The 12,313-nt window shown below is 37.9% G+C and overlaps 2 protein-coding genes across 3 annotated transcripts; one reads left to right on the forward strand and one right to left on the reverse strand.

Moving 5' to 3' along the window:
* Positions 1 to 1,225: 1,225 nt before the first annotated feature.
* LOC106061481 (uncharacterized) lies at positions 1,226 to 5,546 on the reverse strand. The gene is made up of 4 exons (XM_056038910.1): positions 5,405 to 5,546; positions 2,701 to 2,976; positions 1,944 to 2,159; positions 1,226 to 1,542 (listed from the first exon to the last, which is right to left on the reverse strand). Exons 1-4 carry the CDS (start codon positions 5,429 to 5,431, stop codon positions 1,330 to 1,332), a joined length of 732 nt encoding a protein of 243 aa, XP_055894885.1. The 5' UTR covers positions 5,432 to 5,546; the 3' UTR covers positions 1,226 to 1,329.
* A 3,457-nt stretch (positions 5,547 to 9,003) lies between these two features.
* LOC106061445 (uncharacterized) lies at positions 9,004 to 11,986 on the forward strand. 2 transcript variants are annotated; one of them, XM_013219595.2, is made up of 2 exons: positions 9,004 to 9,108; positions 10,375 to 11,986. In XM_013219595.2, exon 2 carries the CDS (start codon positions 10,385 to 10,387, stop codon positions 11,852 to 11,854), a length of 1,470 nt encoding a protein of 489 aa, XP_013075049.2. In that variant the 5' UTR covers positions 9,004 to 9,108; positions 10,375 to 10,384; the 3' UTR covers positions 11,855 to 11,986. The 2 variants fall into 2 exon arrangements, with proteins under 2 accessions (XP_013075049.2, XP_013075048.2); XM_013219594.2 differs by having other exon boundaries at positions 9,031 to 9,188.
* Positions 11,987 to 12,313: the final 327 nt, after the last annotated feature.

Genomic DNA, 12,313 nt, shown 5'->3' on the forward strand with positions numbered 1-12,313 from the left:
CTTCTATTGTGTCATTACACCTTGCACCTATCTAGAGATGAAGCTACACCGTAAAGAAATTAGGAATTCTTATTCCATAAATGTTCTTCAATTACATCAGTCATCTACGATACTCGAAGCAATCATTACAAGGCTCTGTAGTTTTGTATAATCTTAAAAGTAGTTCTCTTTTAATTCATCTCGTGTCTGCCTATGGGAATAGGTGGTTAACCAACTTCCTCGGTTCTGGGCAAGTTTCTCTGTCCCTACATCTTACCCATCTGCATCCAAATCTTGCTTACATGTATTTCTGAGGTGTCCCTCTTCCTTTTCCATGGGGCTCCAGGGCTTGTTTTGTTATGTAAGATACTGACTTTGGAAGGGTGTGGCCAATCCATTTCAGCATCTCTGAAGGATATCTACTTCATTGGGCTGCTGCTTTGTTCTTTGCCCCAGTTCCTCATTGGTGATCTAGTCTGGTCAAAATGACCCAAAGAATATTTTCATTCACATTTCCTAAAATTTTTTAACAGAATAAGGAACCTCAATGTATTAACTCTTTCTCTCCGTAATTATTTACCACATTCTGGTGGAATCAACGCTGGTATCATCAGTTAGGAGAGAAAGAGTTAATGTGCATCTCACTGTGTAGATATGCTCTACTTTCTGAAACATCTAAGTACATTTTAAAATGGCCACAAAATAAAGGGGTCTGGATAATCAGGGATCAGAATTGTTTTTTAAACAATATTTGACTACCAGATGTAGTTCATGAAACTTTCAGTATGACTTTTTTTTTTTTTTTTGAGGCCAGTGTCTTGTTCTAGCCCCTCGGTAAAAGAATGCAGTTTTGAAAGACATGGTCAGCATTCTCTAATTAACACTCCACATGGGCAGATTTTACTGGTTTTGAGCTTCTGGAAAATATTTTGTATTTTTAAAGTGGATGATTAAAATTATCAAATGATACTTTTTGATAACCATTTATTGGTTCATAAATGCTTGGCTGCTTATCAAGGGGCTCGAGTACAGATCAGTTGTGTTCACTGGAGGTTTAAAAGTAAAATGGAAACCTTCTCCCTGAATGCCTCTACAAAAGAGATTGGACCATAGTCATTAAGCATGATATAGTATGAAAGATGCCCTAAAGCGATCGAAATAATTTATTTTTTTTTAATAAAATTCCAAATCATGTAATTTAGCTAGTTAGGAATATGATTAAATAACATAACAATAACACAGTGTGTATAGTAAAAAATGTAATAATAACAGTGTGCTGTGAAATGAACATTCCATAATACAACTCATATCTGTTCTAGCAATCTTTTTTATCCACTGTGCCATTTCCTTTTAGTACCAGTCTTGTCTGTGACTAGCTATTCTGTCTTTCCCACTGTATCGATGCTCCTTGCCATCTTGATTGTATTTGTAAACATATTTCTCTCTAAAGTATTCTTGGCTTAGCCTGTATGTCAGTAATGTCTTTCTGGCTTCTCTTTGAATGGTTTCTTTGTCCATCTTCCAAATATCCTCTTCCTCTTCTTGTTCCTCCACTACCCTGACCTAGACAAAATAAAGTCCTTTGTTTTAGTTATTGTAAGAAATTTTTGCTGTGGTCTATTTTAGAAAATTTAAAAAACTATAAGTCATTCTTGGATAAAAGATTATTTACATTGTCTAAACATGGAGGCTGGAATATATGTCCTGTCTGAAGATTACATAACTTAAAAATGCTAATTAAACACAAATGGTGTTCAAGGTATAGATCATCCAATTTACAAGCACAGTAAACAACTATCTAGTTGTAAAGAATAATTAAGTTTTGCCTCAACTCAATTCAAAATTAAATAAAGCATCATCTTTGAGAGAAATATCAAAACCATTTTTAAGAAATGGGCCAATATGAAAATAATTTATACTACTTATTTAAAAAACAGGGATTCGAACATATTTATCCTATTTACCTCTGCCCAGGCCTGAGCCACTTCATCACTCTCGTCATTAATGCGATGCCTAACAATGAATTCTCCATTTTCTTTTAAGTAGCAGTGCTTGTAATCCTTCTCATCTTTAGGGAGTCCATAGGGAAAAGTTATTGGCTTAATGCGTATCAAGTGTTTGACGATGCGCAGCTTTTCATTGATCTCTGGAGTATTTTTCAAAACTACTGGATTGTAGGCCTGTTTAATAAAAGCAAGAAAGACTTGTAACAATTGACTTAGCAAAATCAATATAAATGTATTCACTATATTTGCCATATTATTTTTTTTTATCTTTATTTATCCAAAGAATGTTATCAGCTTAAAATAATTATGATTTGTCAGTGTTAAATCAAGTTAAATGTGACAAATATGCAGGTCCCAACTGGGTTTATATAGTCATATACATGAGATACTGCACGCTTCCTTAATCTTCAGATTTAAAGTTACTAGTAAAAAATGTAATTAAAAAAAAGTAAAAACTAATCAATTAACCAATTTTATGACTAATTGTATAAAAGGGTGTTAAGTGGTCAACACAGCGACCAAAAATGTTTACTTATTACAACGAATGTCAGAAACTCCTTTAACTTAGAAACATCACCAATCCCAGAAAAATACCCCACCTTGACTTCAATCTACATCAGTACATACAGCTCAACAGACTACCACTGCCCCACATATATTATAAAGTCTATGTTACCAATCATTAAAATTTACACACTTTGTTAATATTTGTTACCTTCTCAAAGAGACCATATTCTTTTAGGATGTCTTTTTCCCAGTATGGGCGTGTAAAATGGCTTTTCATTCTGTAAACCATGTGTAGCATGGAAGGTTCAGGCTCAGGCTGGGATTCTTTCAGTTTTTTATGCTTGAGTATAGGTTCAGCCCATGATGTGTCCTTTGGATCAAACCACTTCTTAATAGGTTTTTTCCTTCTGACAAAAAGTCCCCTACTTTTCCATCGAACTAACTCTAAATAAGGAAGCTTTAGTGTGGATAAAACTGGGAACACCTGTGAATGAGAGAAAAAAAAATAGGTTAAAGAAGGATGAAAGTTTTAAAATAAGTTGGAAGTCTAAAGGTTATGTTAACATGTACCGGTTGACATCTCGTAATTTTCTGAAGGGTTTTAAATTGTTTTTTTGTTTATAGAGATCTATAGGTTATAAATAATTGTATCTCTGACTATTTGATTAAACCTAGCACCAAACTTTTGAATACAATAGCAGTTCAGACTATGTATTGTTATAATGGGATGATTAGGAATTAGGTTTTTTTTCTTAGAAAGGGAAAGACAATGGTGCAAATTTATATACAAATTAAAATAAGACCAGGATTTTAGAAAGACTAATGTAAACAGAATACTTTTGATGGCTTTAGAGAAAGGCAGTTTTGTGGGCGTAGATATTTAGCTTGATGACATTCAACGGTTCCCTTTGTTATTATTAAAATTCTTATTCAGCATTAGCTAGCAGCATCAACTAGATTGTTGGCCTTTTTTATAGTTACCTCTTTTTTACATAGTTGCATAAGAAGCAGTATGGAAGCACCTAACAATCAATGTTGCTAACAGGTCTAGGGTCTAGAAATGCAAGTGTCGACATGTGCTTATTATATTTTAAAATAGTATTAAAAGTACCTCTGCTCTCTTACACTTAGACTTAGATTTTTTTAGTCATTGATCATTAGACTATTTAGACATCATTAGTGACATTGAAATTTAAATTACTCTACAGTCAGCATTTTTAATGTGAAATTTTCCTTTTTCAGTCACAATTTTAAAGAAAAAATATAGTCAAAATTTTCGCCACTAAAATTGCTATAACTTTTGTTCTAATCAACTTAGAAACATAAATGAGGTATCAATAAACTCGGTTCCAAAAGCTCTAACTAACTATATTAGTTTCATTACAATATATTGAGTCTGAAATTTTTTATCAAAGTACCTAACTCTAGTTCTAGTAGAAGTCTAGTCTAGAGTCTAGATCTGTAGGCAGTGTAGGTAAGTAGGTTAGGTAGGTTAGACTTAGACTTAGGTCCTCCCGCGCCGTTCGGCGCATTGAGCGGCAAGCTGTCTCCATAATGATCTGTCACTGGCAATGTCTGAAGCCTCCTCCCACCTGGTGTCCACTGTTCTGAGGTCCTCCATGAAGGTGTGTCGCCAGGTAATACGAGGACGTCCCTGTTTGCGCTTTCCTCGTTTTGGCTTCCATGTTATCGCAACTCTTGGTGTGCGTAATTCATTTTGACGTAGAACATGTCCCGCAAACCTCATGCAACGCTCAGTCACAACCTCACTAAGTGTTCGACTCCCAGTTCGGCATAGGATTTCCTTGTTTGAGATCCGGTCTGTGTAACTGACTCCCAAAATCCGTCTCAGCCATCTTTGTTGAGCCACATTTAGTCTTTTCTCAATTTTAAAAGATGACTTCCACGTCTCACATGCATATGTAGCAGTTGGAATGACAACTGTGTTGAGAAGGTGTATTTTTGTCTCGAGTCCAATGGCTTGGCTAGTCCAAATAGGCTGCAGCCTTTGGAAAATGCTCCCTGCCTTTCCTATTCGGCATGCTACATCATGGTAAGCATCTCCATCATTTGTTATGATGCTGCCAAGGTACGTGAACTTGTCCAGCTCTTCAAGCTTTGACTCGCCAAGTCTGACGGGGACACCCTTTGCCTTATAGCCCACTCGCATAATTTTAGTCTTATCCAAGTTTATGCGGAGGCCAATTTTGGGTGCCTCTCTGTCTAGGCTCTCCGTCATTTCTTGAATGCATTTATTTGTAGCCCCGAGTAGTGCAACATCATCAGCAAAGTCCAAGTCCGTCAATCGGAGTTGTTCATGCCATGGAATACCAAAGGCAGTCTGGTTCATTGCTCTCCTCATTATGTAGTCGATGGCTAGGAGGAAAAGGAAGGGAGATAAGATGCACCCCTGTCTCACACCTGTCTCGATTGTAAAAAACTCTGTTGTTCCCTCTTCTGTTTTAATGCATTAAATAGGTAGGTTAGGTAGATATTAATTATTATTACAGTAAGTTAAGCAGTTAAGGTATAGGTATACCCTATAGTTAGTGTATAAGATCTAAAAATTCTAAAGTCAAAAGTAGAGTAACAAAGAGTTAAACTTAAGTCCTTAAACTTAAAGGCTTAAGTGGCTTAACTTAAGTCAAGACTCAAGTGTCTCAAGTTTTAAGACTAAGTAATAAGTTAAAAGGGTTAAGTTATAATAAATTATTATAAATATAATATAAATAAGTTAAGCCTAGCCGGCCTAGTAGTTAAGACATAGTATACTATAGATCTAAACCAGGAATCTACAGATCGATACTGGTGTGGTAATCAGACGTAATTATAGATCTATTTTCAATCTAAGTCTAAGAAAATACAACATAGTGAATAATTATCAAAGAAAATAATATATTTTAAAATCCTACTATCTTAGTTTGCAAGGACGCAGCCATCTTGAAAAAAAATACAACACACTTTTGTAAACTTTGTTTAAGGTACTTATTTCATACTATTAGTAGAAGTGCTGTCTCATTCGAAGTCTTAATGTTATATACACACAAAATGTAATCTATGCGCTCTGTGGCATTTTACGTCTCAAGAGACGTTTTTTTCCCTTTCTTCTTGTGTGACTAAAGAGGCCAATCCTTGATACACATGTCGGGCACATGTAATCACCAAATCACCAGGCGCCGTTGCATTTCACCCTTCGTCCTGCTTCTGTTGTGTATGGCATCTGCAATCCGAGACCCTGAACCTTTCCGTGTGGATCTATCCAGTGCCACTTTTCCCCAGCTGCTAGTGTCGATTTTGAAGAGTTTCATGTCGCGTTTGCATACACCCGTATACCGTAAAAGTAGGCGACCAGCGGCTCCCCTGCCTTCTGCTAGATCGCCACACAGAATGTCTTGTGGAAGTTGACCTACTGGCATTCTACGAACGTGGCCAAGCTAGCCAAGGTGTCTGCTGCTGATAACAGAGCAGATGTCCTGGCACCCTGCTCTCTTCGTAGCACTTCCTCATTGGTTATTTTATCTTGCCACCTTATTTTAAAGATCCACATTAGGTATCGGAGGTGGAAGACATTCAGCTTTTTTTCCTGCCAGGAAAATCATGAGTAGGTTGACCATGTTTCACTTCCGTATAGCAAAGTGCTCATCACACAGGTCCGGTAGACTAAGGCTTTAGTATTGTTAGTCAGCAATATGTTGTCCCACACTCTTTTCTGCAACCGTGACATGGTGCCCATTGCTTTGGCTATCCTTTTTAAATAATATATTTATCCAGTAGAACATTGTTGGATATGATGGAGCCAAGATAGCATAAGATAGCATAAGTGATTAACAATTTCTAGTGGTTGGCCATTAATGTTTACTTGAAGTGCAGTATTTGTGTTCTGAACTAGTATCTTAGTCTTTGACTAATATTTAAGCCGAACTTCTGGCAAGCGCTACCAACTGCTTATTGACTACACTCCAAAGGTACAAGGTATATAAAATGATCTACTTGGTCAATGGTCTGAGAATCCAGTTCTATGTCTTCAATTTGTTTGTTGTTTACTTTAAGTACTTTCGTTTTTTTTTGGTGGTTTATTTTGAGACCTACTATTTTTCATACTTCACTTAAAGCTGTGACCTTTTCGTGCATATCCTGTAGTCTGTGTGATAATAAGGCTATGACATCAGCAAATTCCAGATCTTCCAGCTTTTGTGTGAGAGTGCATTGGATTCTTTTCCCTGAATAGGCTTTTATATACTTATGAGTGTTGTCAGTGTATCAGGTGGAACAGATGAAGTCATTAAACGTCGTATAAATCTAGCGCGTCAGACATTTACACAGCTAAAACCAACCTGGAAATCTCTGCACATCTCAAACAAGACTAAACTAAGAAGCTTTAACTCTAATGTCAAGGCGGTCCTACTGTATGGTTCAGAAACATGGAGAACAGCTGAAGGAACAAACAAAAAAAAAGTACAGACCTTCATCAACAGATGTCTGAGAAATATCTTTAAAATACACTAGTACGACAAAGAAGAAAACACCAAACTGTGGGAGAATAGTGGGCAGAAAATATAGAGGTGCAGATCTTAGAGAGGAAGTGGAGAAAAGATACCAACAACAGAGCTAGACAGGCCTTAAAGTGGAACCCTCAGTGAACAAGAGGTAGAGGAAGACAAAAAAAAAAAAAAGAACATGGCAACGCAGTATACTAGATGAAGCCGAGAGGACAGGAAAGAGCTAGAAAGCCATAAAAAAAAAAAAAAAAAAACTAGCAAGAGACAGTGGAGAGTGGCGTGATTTTACTGAGTTCAGTGAGGAACCCAAAGGAAAGATGATGATAATGATTGACACACAATGACACACACACACATATTAATTTCTTTTAAAAGGATAAAGGGTCCATTAACCAATTATTTGTAGTGGATTAAAAAGATACTTCATGGAATCACCTTTAGATATTGTTAAAACTGTTAAAAACAACAATGCACTTCTTATTAGGGTATATATAACAGTAGGCTATAGGAGACAGAAACTGATATAAAACCTACGGTTATCTGTAGTTCACAGCCGTCTAAGACTTCTGTGCTACTGTGAACTGCATTTAGTTTAACTTTAAAGAGTGGTATTGCTCTGAGAGAGCCAATTATCACTTTAAAAATACTTTGCACAGGCTGGCCGCTACCGATGACAGACAGCGAAAAGAAAATCTTAAACGACCACAGGCGATCCGAAGCACTTTTACACACCCACTTTCTTCTGGGGCACATTTTGTTACTCCATTTTTCAGTACGCTTGTTTCAACTAGATCTGGCGCTTATAAATAAATGCCTTACACTCTAAAATAGCAGAATCTGGCACTTAATGGGTATCGTGAACAAGAATGACAAATAAAAATCTAGGTCATTTCTACTGGTTTGTGAAATTAATATCCAAGTACGACCCATTCCTGAGAGAAAATGTGCTCCGAACTAAGCTTAGTTCCAGACTAAACACCTACATGTCTCCACAAATAAAAAGGGAACTTGATGTAATATTGGGTGATAATGAGACACATATTTTTCGATTTTTTTTTTGACAGTTCACCTGACATCACAAAACTATATCAATTTTTTCAAAATGTGGAGGTTACGTTGTCATGGATACTGACGGGGTATTAATTCTGTACTTTCATAGACATTATTTTAATTCATTATCTACTCGAACCATTCTCTGAGTTTGACTGGAATTCGGGCTGAAGTTAAATCTATTCAGTAACATTTTTACGTACACTGAACCGTTTACACAGCTTTGTATCGACTTCAGCATACCGCTAGGACGTCATCAACACAATAACTGAAACTAGACTTAAGCGCTTGGTTAAAACGCACCGGAGCGCCAGAGAAGTCGTTAAGATAGTTATGGATTCATTTTCAAAAATTATAGAAACTCTTGAGACATTGACTAGAACAGATGAAAACTCTTCTACTAGTCGTCTAAGACTTTGTGCCACTGAAGTATTACCATACCAGCAGGTGATGGCAAAGTTAATTAGACTGCTGATGGTTGCTGTATAAAAAAAGTTTAGTAATTGTTTTGTCGATCACGATAGGATCACGTAGGCCTACTTTTGTTTTCCGTGAGAATTGAAGATTATTAGCCTACAACCTAGCCTACAACCTAACCCAAACCTCCAGCAGGTCGGCGGGGTACTGGCAGCGGGCAAAGTTCGAACCATGGGACGGTCGAGAATCTCGAGATGACAATCCGGTGCGAATACTAAAATCACAATGGGGTATTTGTCTTATTTAGATTTCATTTTCATTTTAGTATTGTAAAATTAGACCTAATTATATATTTTAAGAAAATCTTTGCTGAATAATAATACTGGAATATTAATAAACATCTCGATTTTTTTATATTACTAGTTGTATGGGTTATATGATTAGTGAGTGATCTAATAAAAACCTTTTTTTTTTTTCATTTCAAATGAAAAGCTGCAGTCACGTGATCCATGGTTTTGACTTATTCGGCGAAAGAAATTACACTCCCTTGAAGTAAGCTCTTCATGGCAAAGAAAGGAATAGAATAGTGTTGTCATAGCAACAGCAAAGGCTTTGTTTTTAAAACTCTGATAGGGATTGAGAACATCATGGTAAAACATCAGTTTCATACTTAAATTTGTTTTTTTCTCTATCTGAAATCCTTCACCTAATCATTATTTTGAAATAAAAAGTAAGTATCTACCAAGACATAGAACTAGAGATTGCGAGATTTAGAACAAACGAATGTTGGCATTTAACTAGAGTAACACAATTAGTAAAATCTTATCTTATCTCTGACCTGAATTTACTGAAGGCACGCTTATTATTTCAAATAGGCCTACTAGGACTAGATCTATTTCCTACAAGAGGTAACAAGCACTTCTACTTCCCTAGGCTAGTACCATTAGAGCATGGAGTGGGTTGCCTGAATTAGCCAGGAATGCCGATGACTTAGCAGAGTTTCTGTTTCTAATTAGATCTAACATGCACGAATAAATTATTATCATAGAATTTCCCGGGTTTTAAAAGCTATCTTAGCCTGCTGAATGATTTCAGGACGTGACATTTGCGCATTTCGAATAGCAAATGTGTAGCAAATGTGCCATCTTGAGAATAAGAACAGAGCATAAGCTGCCAATCGTTCAATAACATTCAACCAGGTAGCCACAAATATCTAGGCCTACGTAAGTAAATTACCTCCTTCAGCGAAGTTCTTGCGAAAGCCGGTTTGGACAGTAAGCCTATGGAGGAATTTCTTATACGGCAGTCTGAGAGCTACGCTGAGCAGGGCACGTATCCCGTAAGGCAGTGCTTACCAAACTTTTGACTTATGTGTACCCCTTTTATAATTTTTGTAATGCTGAGTACCTCTCGCCCCCTCCCCCCTTTTCACCCACGGTCACCACACTTTAATTTTTAAACAGAACATAATAAATGGGCATTTTTAAACATCTGCATAGTTAATGAGGTGCAACGCTTACCCCCTCCATAGTCTTCCCGTACCTCTGGGGGTACGCGTGCCCCACTTTGGGAAACACTGCCGTAAGGGAACGAACGTATGCTATAGGCACTCTTTTTTTTGTGAGCTGAAAGATGGTCGGCGTAACAGACGTAACGCTTTAAAGACCAGCTTAGGCGCCAACTTGCTTTATCTGACATTTGAAGAAAGCACCTGGCAGCAGGCGGCTTCGCGGTACATATTTGACACCAAAAGAAAACCCACTGCCGAGGAGAGATGTGGACGGCGAATAGATAATCTAAACCAACCACACGGTCTGAAAGGAGAACTTTTTTTTTCTTTATATTAATTTTGTGATTTTTAAAAAAATGAAAGTTGTACTACTTTAGCTAATTAAAAGTGTTCAATATTTCTACAGCTGTGATGCTATGAATGAAGTGAGTGAAACTCGGATTATTGTCCTGCACGCTAGCCTAGTCAAAAAACGATCTAAATCCATCACCAAGAACGAGGCTTATAAACCCAGGCATGCACTACCAGAGACTCGATTCGACCATATGCCCGACGTCGTCATCGGGAAAATCATGTCCTACTTACACTGGCTCGAGCGAGAATGGCTAGTCCTTGCCATCCCATCGATGGCGCGCATCATCAACTCGCCCCTGGCCTGGGAAAACTTCGAGAACGATAGGACGTACCCCATAGACGTCCTGCACATGTACTATAGCGTGATCGTCACGCGCGAGCTCATAGTTATCCAGCGCTACGGACGCTATTTCCAGTCCTGCTCAATCTGGCTTCACAGCTTGGTCGGCGCCGAAGAGTGCGGCGACAGCGACTGCCTGCTTCTCAAAGCCATCACAGAGAACTGCACGAACCTCAAGCTCCTCAGTATCATGCACCCACCTGACGTCACGCTGACGGACTTCAAGTCAATATCGAGCTACTACATGAAGCACATCAAAAGTTTAGCCGCCAAGCGTGGCGAGAGCTTCAGGCTATGTCTGAGCCGTTTGTTCTATTCTTCCGTCAACACAATCGCTACAGGCATAGTAAGCTACCTTCTCTATCTCCAAGAAAATGATTTGCTAAGACACATCTCGTGCTTAGATTTTTCTCATGGCCTGGTTTTCGATGCTCAGTGTGCTTCTTACATGTTTGGGCTAGTGAACTGTGAAAACATAAGCATTCTGAAATGCCCGATCCACTCTGTCAACACCACAATCGTCCTGAGCATGGCCAAGAAGAAACTAAAACAATTATATCTCGTTAACGACGATCACACGCAAGAAGCTGGCTTCCTAGAAAAGATGTATTTGGATTGGGAAAAAATTAGCAAAGAGCTTGCGAGGAAAAAGAAGAAGAAGCGATTTTTAATGGTTCATTACATATTTAGAAACAGAGCCATGAGCCACGAAGATCTGCATCCCAATCCGCTGCTCCACTCTCTTATATTCGATAATTTGTCCAGCAATATCTCCGCTAAACTGTTACGTCGCATCGCAGATCAGTATGGCTCTACACTGCGTATCCTGGCCTTCTGCAGTAATTACTGGGAGTTTCTCATGCATTTTGCAGACCTCGGAGAGATCAATGAAAGCTTCAAGTATCTAGGTCGCAACTGCGTCCAGTTGACAGCTTTCCTTTCCTGCTTATCACTGCCGTCGTCTGCTCTGGTTTGCTTAGTCATGAGCTCTAGGAGCGTCTCTACGGTCCGCGTGTTCAAAGAAAACGTACGGTTGGCTACAGCAGACAAACCGGAAGGTGTATTCCTGCTCAAGATGGCGCGGGCGTTAGGACTTCGGAAGTGGGATATGGTGAAAAAAGGCGCCAACATTTTTAAAATTCCAAATGTAGATTGCCGACTGCTCTTCGCAACTTGTTTCAATGAGTTTTAATTAGCTAAAACTTAACATCATTAGTTGAGCAGTCACTAAGTACACAACATTATAGACCAAAACTTTTAGAAACAAAAATGTACTGTTATGACGGCATTTCTTTTCGGAACTTGATTATCAACTTTAATTAAATATATATATATATATATACCGAAATTTGCAAGCCTTTAATTTCTATAATTTTTAGCGGCCCCTGAAAGGGGAATAGCCGTTATTAAGTTTTGTGTGGTCTGTCAGATCGCCCGTCCAGTTTACATCTCGTAACTAGAAAATATTTGAAAATCCGACATCATGATACCGGTATATTAGATCTTTCAAAGTTCGAAAAATTTAATACCATTTTTACAACTATTCACTATTACATTAATAATAATAATTTTAAAAAATACATTTGGGAGATAGTAAGCGTATACCTGCTAAGCTGAAGGCTCTTTTGCACACTGTGTCAAGGGGAAAATA

The sequence above is a fragment of the Biomphalaria glabrata genome, chromosome 8 (genome assembly GCF_947242115.1).
Source record: "Biomphalaria glabrata chromosome 8, xgBioGlab47.1, whole genome shotgun sequence".
Lineage (NCBI taxonomy): Eukaryota > Metazoa > Mollusca > Gastropoda > Planorbidae > Biomphalaria > Biomphalaria glabrata.